This window comes from Alligator mississippiensis, chromosome 11 (assembly GCF_030867095.1).
Source record: "Alligator mississippiensis isolate rAllMis1 chromosome 11, rAllMis1, whole genome shotgun sequence".
Taxonomy (NCBI): domain Eukaryota; kingdom Metazoa; phylum Chordata; order Crocodylia; family Alligatoridae; genus Alligator; species Alligator mississippiensis.
The window spans coordinates 50,824,090-50,832,435 of record NC_081834.1 but is presented as its reverse complement, the minus strand read 5'-3'; the positions used below and the strand labels follow the sequence as shown (position 1 = coordinate 50,832,435).

At 48.7% G+C, this 8,346-nt stretch overlaps 1 protein-coding gene across 6 annotated transcripts in view; it reads right to left on the bottom strand.

Moving 5' to 3' along the window:
- Nucleotides 1-5,236: 5,236 nt before the first annotated feature.
- The window catches only part of LOC106737721 (butyrophilin subfamily 2 member A2), a 47,670-nt gene continuing 44,560 nt past the window's right edge, over nucleotides 5,237-8,346 (bottom strand). For all 6 annotated transcript variants that reach the window (XM_059715050.1, XM_059715049.1, XM_059715051.1 and 3 more), the window contains one exon: nucleotides 5,237-6,486. In XM_059715050.1, coding sequence (XP_059571033.1) covers nucleotides 5,966-6,486 — 521 coding nt within the window. In that variant the 3' untranslated portion in view covers nucleotides 5,237-5,965. The remainder of the gene's footprint in view (nucleotides 6,487-8,346) is intronic.

Genomic DNA, 8,346 nt, shown 5'->3' with positions numbered 1-8,346 from the left:
ATTGCCAGCTGTCCTCTTCACTGGCTATGTGCTGTGCTGTGGTTGTGCATGCACAGACCATTTATTGGTCCAATTATTAGTCACTTAAGGCTGATTTCCGATATGGATAATTTTCTTTATATTGGTGCTGATCCAATATTGAACTGGTGTATCGGTGGGTGCACCTCTAAAAATGAAAAGTTTAAAGCCATTGATTTCCATATTATTTTGTTTGTTCCCTAATTGGCTGCATGTGCTGGGCGGCCGGGCAGGGCCAGCTGAGTTAAAATGGGAGCCCCTATGTTGGCACCACCTCATTGTGCAGCCTCTGGTGCAGCAGCTTCCTCTGGCCCACCTCCACAGAGGCCAAAAAAAAAAGAAAAAATGGCATGAGCACTTTACAAGTGGTGGGGCCAGCTGAGGAAAGTCAGGAGCCCCTCAATCAGTCCCATCTCCTCTTCCAGCCCAGGGTGTGGTGGCTCCCTGTGCCCTAGCTCCACACCTTGGAAATGTATAAATTGGCACCAGCACTTTACAAGTGGTAGGGCCAGCTCAGGAAAGGCAGGAGCCCCTTCATTATCTCCACCTCCTCGTGCAGCCTCCAGTGTGGCAGCTCCCTCCTCCCCACCTCCATAGAGGCAAAAAAGAAAAAAAAAAAGTGTAGATCACTTTAACAGCAGCTAGGCCAGTTGAGCAAAGCAAGAGCCCCTCTGTCATAGTGGGGTTGCACCTGAAGGGAGGGGGAGGAGTAGAAGTGGGGTCAGACCAGTATCGGGGAGGGGAGGGGAAGCGGGGTTGGATCTAAACCTAGGGGAGGAGGGTGGAGCAGGAGCGGACCTGAACTGGGGGCGGGGGGGGACAGGGTCCGACCTAAATCGGTGGGGAGTGGAGAGGGAGTGGGGTCCAGCCCCGGAAGTGTGGGGGAGGGTGGAGCAGGGTCGGACCCAAACTGGGAGGGAGAGGGGTGGGCCAAGGTCTGACCCTAACTGGGGGGGGGAGGTGGGGCAAGGTCAGAATTGAATGGGGGGAAGGGGGAATGGGGTCAGACCCAAACAGGGGTGTGGGGCAGGGTTCAACCCAAAGCAGGGGGAGCAGGATCAGACCCAAACCAGGGGGGAGGCTGGGCAGGGTTCAACCTGAACTAGGGGGGAGAGGGTTGGGCTGGTGTTGGGCCCGAATTAGGGGTGAGGGGATCCTTCGGAGTTGGACCTGAACTGGGAGGAGGGGTGTGGGGCAGAGTCAGACCTGAAGCGGGGGAGCAGGGTCAGACCCAAAGTGGGGTCAGGGGGAGGGGCAGGGTCAGACCCAAAGCAGGGCGGGTGGAGGGAGCAGGTTTGGAAGCAGAAGCAGGGGGGAGGGGTTGTACATGAAGCAGAGAGGGTGGGGTCAGACCTGAAATGGGGAGAGGGCAGAAATGGGCTGGGACCCAAATCAGGGGGAGAGGGAGGAGGGTGGGTCATGATCTGAATGGGGGGAAGGGAGAAGAGCAGGGTCAGACCCAAAAAGGGGGGAAGGGGGTGGGCTGGGATCAGACTCAAACCAGGGGGAAGGAGTGGAGAAGGGTCAGAACTGAAGCAGATTGTAGGCATTATTTATTATAATCCTTTTGATAGGTTCATAGAATGTAGGCCAAGGTGAGACCCCAGAAGGTCATGTAGTGCACCCCCCTGCTCAAGGAAAGATTATCTCTGTTTAAACTACCACAGACAAGTGATGTCTACCCTGCTTTTATGAGCTTCCAAGGATGGAGGTTCCATAGTCTCTCTAGGTAATATGTTTTAGTGCTTTACCATCCTTCTAGTAAGCACACTTTTCTTAACATGCAACATAAACTACCACTGTAATTTCATTCTTCTACATCTTGTCCTGTCCCTGGTGGCCACAGGGAACAGTCTATCACTATTCTCTTTCTAATCATCCTTCACGTATTTAAAGAGTGTGATCAAATCCACACCCCAGTTGTCGTTTCTCCAGAAGAAAACATTTCAGTTCTTCAAGGCTTTCCTTTCTTAGACTGCCAATAATTTTCTTGCTCTCTAAAGGATTGTTTCTAACTAGTCCACATATTTCTTTCAGTGCAGTGCCTAAGACTGGGCCCGCAACTCCAGGGGAGGCTCACCAGTGCTGAAAGCTAAGTGGAGGCAGTAGTTGGGACCCTAAGGGCCGGGTAGTCAGGCCAGGGGCCTGGAGATGAGATCCTCACCCTGAGACCCACTGGCACCCACCAGCAAAAACCAAAGTTGCGGCCTATGAAGAATACGCCGCTCACTCATATACAGCTTTTGGCCCATTGTAATCTGCAGGTCCTTTTCTGTACTAGAGCAGGCTTGGCAACCATTCCCCGAACCATATTTGTGCATATTCTTGTTTTCATCAATGTAGATTCCACAAAATGGCTGTGTGACTAGTAGTGGGTGCATAGAAGTTAGCTACTGCAATGATGAGATCCTTTTGTGGATCTCCTGCATGGGGATATCTCACATGAGTATTATTTTTTTCAGACTGAAGGAGAGCTCCCACTCTAATGGTCTGCCTCTAGTGTTCTTCAAATGTGGATCATGGATTTTACAGAAATGTATCCGTTTTTCCTCCTGTTTTAGGCTCTGGGCCCATCATTACTCTTGAGAATTCCCAAGATGGAGGGATCTGAGTGGTTAGATAATCAGCTGGGTGGCACCCAGAGCACAAAGTTCCATTGAGAGATCCCAGTGGCAACCATTTATCATTGGTTTCTGAAACAAAATCTACAAATGAAATCACCTGTTTGAAATGGAAAGTTCTGTTGTTACAAAACAACATTTCTTCTTTTCAGTTTGCAGGGGAAATTGTCAGTTCCTATAGCAGGTCAGTTACCTACAGTGAGAACGTTAACGACAGGAATGGAGTGAACTGGAAAGCAAAACAAAACATAGAAACCATTCATGTTCATATTTTTCACATACATACAAGGAAGGAATACAGTAAGCTTTTATTTTTATGGACCTGTGTTCATCCATTTTGATTACCTTCATTATGAAGTGCCAGTCTATCAGTATTTTGAATTTAACAAATGTTCCTGGATTTCTAAAGGTTTATTAAAAAATAAATAAATACATGTTTGTGTCACTTCTTCCTCCCAGCTGGTGCTTTGACATGGACACATGCCTCTGTGTACCAGCAGGAGCCAGAGCTCACACAACCTTGTTCAGTGTTTCAGTAGGACAGGTAGAATATACGTCAAAATTGGAACTGCCTCTGCCCTATTGGTACTTGTAGAAAACAGAATTAAATGAAAATGTGCCTATCCAATGGTAACATGAGTTTTCCCTTACCAACCTCTGCTTATCCATATGCTTAATACCATTGAAATGGGTCTCCCTAAAAAGGACTGAACCAAACAACTGAATGCCAAGAAGTGGGTCAGGGGTCACAAAAAGAGGCAAGTTGTGGTTTTAAGCTTTCACCCTCTGCATCTCCACTGATTCAGTGGGCCTCTGTGGGGTGAATCATGGCAGGGCTTGGCTTTAGTTCTCTGTTGAGTAAAGAAGCAAAAATGAAAGAAATGTCCTGGCCCAAAACAAGGCTGGTAATGATCTAGCTGGCTCCTCACTAATCTCCAGGCAGTCAAAGGCTTCACTATTGCTCTAGTATTAGACACATAATTGCTGCTGGTGGTTATGATGGACCTGGTTGAAGGAGTTTGGAGGCTGTGGAGTAGTGAGAGCCACTGTCCAGTTATTGTACCCAGGTAGGTACCTATTGAGAGAAGCCTGGACTCTTTGGTAATGGTAGAAGGCAGTTTACCAAGACTGGCCCCCAAACAAATGGGCCTGGATGGTAAGGGTGGACAGGCCTGAATTAGACCAGGATTACCAGCATGAGGTTTGGACTGCAACCTGGGTTCTCCATTGCTCTACACCCATCTGACTCTACAGATGTTTTGGAAAACTACCAAAGCCGAGAGTCGGAATATTCCAGTGCTGGAAGTGCCTACATGTGCCCTTCCAGCCTGTGCTGCACATAGAGGCAGATCTAGCAGGGGTGCAGCGGTGTCATTGGACCCCACTTCCCTTGTTCAGCAAAAATGCCAGTGCCTCTGGTTTCCTGCTGCCCTTGATGCCTAATTACCCTGAGGGGCCCCGACTGCAGCAGCAGTAAACAGGGTCTTTTTTGGTCTACTGAAGAAGGTAAGAATTTTTCTGTCCCCTCCCCTCCTGTTCTTCCTCTTTAGTAGGGGGTCTGTTCTAATTATGCCTCTGAGCCCTGGTAGGGAGGATGTGCCCCCTCCACTTCCTGTCCATGGCTGACCCAGGGGCTCCAGTTGTGGGAAATGATTATGCAAGGTGCCAGGCTTTGCAAGGGACAGTGGTGGTGGTGGTGGGTGGCCTTCCTGAACTTGGTACTTGCCTACTTACTCAGATGTTCCCCACCAGCTGGGAGCAGACTTGGAAAGAGGAAACCCAATTGCTGCCATTGTCCGCAGCTGAGCTTACCTCCTCACTGAGTTGCTCCCCACATCCCCCAGCTGGAGCAGGGCAGGGGTCCGTATGTTACATGGATGCTCAAGCAGTGATACTTTAACCTGATCCCAAGGGGAACCATTTCCAACAATTGTTGAGAACAAAATTTCAGTCTTCACGATGTGTCACAACAATGAAGGAAGCTGAAGACACCAAAAATCTTCTCATGGTAATTTTGTCCCTATTTCTGCAATATATTGAAAACTGAAATAGTTTGACTGTTTCTTCTTTGCACCTAACTAAAAGGGAAATAAACCTAAAATATCCACGGGAACCTGGAAACACTTCATATTTTTTATCTTTTACTTACATTTGACCAGAGAGAAGTCACAAACCCATCAGGAATAATTCAAAGAGAACCTTCAGCTAAGACATGCTGTGCTGTTCCTCTTGTTGAAAACACTGGTTCTTACTATTGACTTTTAACCCCAGAAGTCCACAGTGTAAAGCTGCTCACCTCCGAACTTGAATGAGCCTGGGCTTGTCATTACCCGTTACTATTACTGAGCAGGGGTAATTTTATTCATTTAGAAGAACAGTGGCATCCAGAGTGTGTACACATCAATGACTCCTGGAAGACATGAACTTAACTTAAAATATATATTTGGCCACAGCAGCACATCACCCAGTAGTGCCTACAATCTCACCAAAGTGTGATGCTGAATTTCTCCCAGTGAAGGAAATCTGTCTGGTCAGCACCTCCAAACCACTCAGAAAATTAAATATCCAAATGAAATGAATGGGAACTGAACAGGCGGTGTCTTTTATTGATCAAAGGTTGTTTATTATCATAAATGTGAAGGCAGCCAGTCACAGGGGTGGTTGTTCAGCAACCAGACAAAGGGAAAAAGAACAAAATTTGCACTTCTCCTCACTTTGGGACTATGAATGGATGAACTGCAATGAAAGTGCCTCCTGGTTCAACAGCATCCAACAGTCCCTCTATTTCCTTGTTTTTGGCCCCTCCCTGGGGCTCAGCTGAGCAGTCTCTGATGCTGCAGACTCTACAGCCCCCCTGGGTCACAGAGGCTTGGAAAGAGGCTTAGATATTGGTCTTTCCACCTGAGTCACTTTCTGCTCCCTGTGGCCTGACAGTGCAGGAATCGACCCTGCTTCTCCAGGTTCACAGAGACTGCAGGGCTGAAAGTCTCCAGGAAGAGGTAAGTCCTTCAGAGTCATAGAGATGAGCATGAATGAGGCTACAGAAGCCAAGTAAGACAGGGGCTCTCAAACTTTGTGATACCATGACCCCATAAAATAATATATAAATTTATGCACCACCCCCCCACCACCCCGGTCGAGTCCAAGAACATGTGCATCTCTGCTCGGGGAGGGAAGCATGCAGAGTGTTTGCACATGGGGATGGCAGAGAAGTTTGCAACCCCCTTTTAAGTTGCTCATGACCCCCCAGAGGGTCGCGACCTACAGTTTGAGAACCCCTGAACTAAGAGATCCTCTCTGGTGCAGTGCAAGGTTGCATCAGTGACTCAGTGGGGAAACCTGAGCTGGACTCTCGAATCCCGCAGCCAGAGCCAGGGCTGGATTCTGTCTTGAGTGAGCGAGGGCAGCGGGAAGGTAAAGATTAGGGTCTTGGTATCAGAATCAAAAAATGACACCTGCCTCCTTGCACAATCCAGATACACCCAGACCCTTCTAGGTGCCCGGTCCAGGGTCAGGGGTCTGCGATCAGGACCTTGGAGAACAATGAACAGATCCCCCCAGCACTGCACACCCCAGATCCCTTCCTCAGGGCCAAAGCAGATCCATCCCTTCCTCTTCACAGACTCTCTGGCAACCCCCACAGCCCAGTATCCCCCCTCTCCAACCTCCACCTGCCAGCAGTGTCTCCCTGAGGTGAATCCCTCACATCCCAGCACACAGCGCTCAGCATCAAATCTCTCAGGATTGTTAGGCAGCTGCTGCTTTGTCTCTGTCCATGTCACACTTCTCTGATCCTGAGATAGGACAAGCTCGGGATGAGCAGTGTCTGGATCCAGAGTCACCTTCACTGTAGGGAAAGGAGAGAATCAGAGCATCAGGGCAGAGCTCATCCCGGGGCAGGGTTTGATTATTTCAGTGACAGCATCATCCCCAGCCGGAGGATGAATCAGGCAGTCTCCTTCCTCCAGCATTTACCCAGCTCTGAATGGGAAGGAGCTCTGAGGCCTCAGCAAAGGGCAGGGCAGATTCACGTCCCGCAGGCAGAGACGAGTCAAGGACAGAGACTAAACCTGCTGGGTCAGGGCCAGGACTCAGGATCATTCCTCTCCTGCACCCACCTCTCCTCAGGGAAGGGACTAGAGACGCTGGTGTCAGACAGAGGGGAGCTCCAGCAGAGTTTATAACTGGAGAACATGGACACAGCTCACTGCTTTTTCCCTTGGGAACAGCCTAATTCTGTGATAGAGGTGAGTAAGCAAAGTATGTAAAGAAATGGAGCTTAGACAGAGGAGACAAAGAAACAACGGGAAGTATGGAGACCACTGAAGGGCCCAGGTTTTTCTACATCTAGGCACAACTTCTGTATGCTGAGGGCTCTGCCATCTCTGCCTGTTTGTGTAGCAGAGATGATAGAGAGGAGCAGCACTGGTCCATTAGAAGAGCCTCCATTGGGAATCAAGGAGAAGGAAAGGAAAGACTTTCATTCATCCCTGGAGAGAGTGCAGAGAAATGCTCCTGAGCCCTCTTTTTCTTTCAGTGGGGGGAAATGAGGAGGACAGCAAGGAAGAGAATAAGGGGAGAGGTTACTACAGGCACAATGGAAGATGTCTCAGACAGGGAAACAGAGAGCTTCATTGCATGGAAAGGGGAGAGTGACTTGAATGAGGACCAAGGAGGAGAGAGGACAGAAAAAGCAAGTGGACAGTGGAAAAAGAATGATTAGAGAAAACTGGCTATTTGTATGAGGGAAGGCAGCAGCTCACATGACCAAGGTGTCCATCCAGCCGCTCTCACTAAACCTCAGTCTCTTGTAACTGCTCCATCTCTTCATCTCCCTCTACTAGGCTTTTTCATCTGGGGCCTCCTGTACCTTGCTGATCCCCTTCCAGTCCTTTCTCACTCATGTCCTACCTTTCTGATCATTTCTCCCAATTCTGATGTCTCTCCCTCTTTCCATCCTCATAACTTTCCACTGTAGTCTTTCTGTAGTTTCTTATCACCCTGTGAATTTCATTTCTCTCTCTTGCATCCACAGCTTATAATTAGAAAAATCTTTATATCTCTTGCTGTCTTTTATATTTAATCCTAATTTGTCTCCACTTACAACTAGTGAATGTTTAAGGGGTGTTTTTGGAGAGACATCTATGAAGCTGAAAGACTTAAGGACAGGCACAGCATCCTGTTTAGTCTCTCTACAATTGCTTCATCTTGTCATCTCTCTCTACTAGTCCATTTTATCTGGGACCTCCAGCTCTCACTGTACCTTGCTGATAACCTTCCTATACTTTCTCACTGTTGTGCAACCTTTCTGGTCATTTCTCCCAATCCTGATGTCTGTCCCTCTTCGCGTTCTCATAACATTTACACTGTTGTCTTTCTGGCGTTGCTTATCACCCTAAGGACCTGAAGGACTTAAGGACAGGCACAACGTCCTGTCTGGTCTCTCTCGTATGAACCATGGTTCTTGCATCTGTCACTCATTTCAGAAGCAGTGAGGGAGATCTGAACGTGAGCCACTAGAGGTTACTGCTGGACTAAGAATGAGAGGGTCTTTGCCTGTGGTAGTTGGGGGGATGATGAGCTGCCAGTGCAGCCAGACTGGGCTGGGAGGAGGGCTCAGAAAGCCCAGAGGGAGGCAGTGCCCAGGCAGGCTGAGGTGGGGCAGGAAGAGGAGCTGGAACCCCTCTGGCCCCATGGCTGAGGTGAA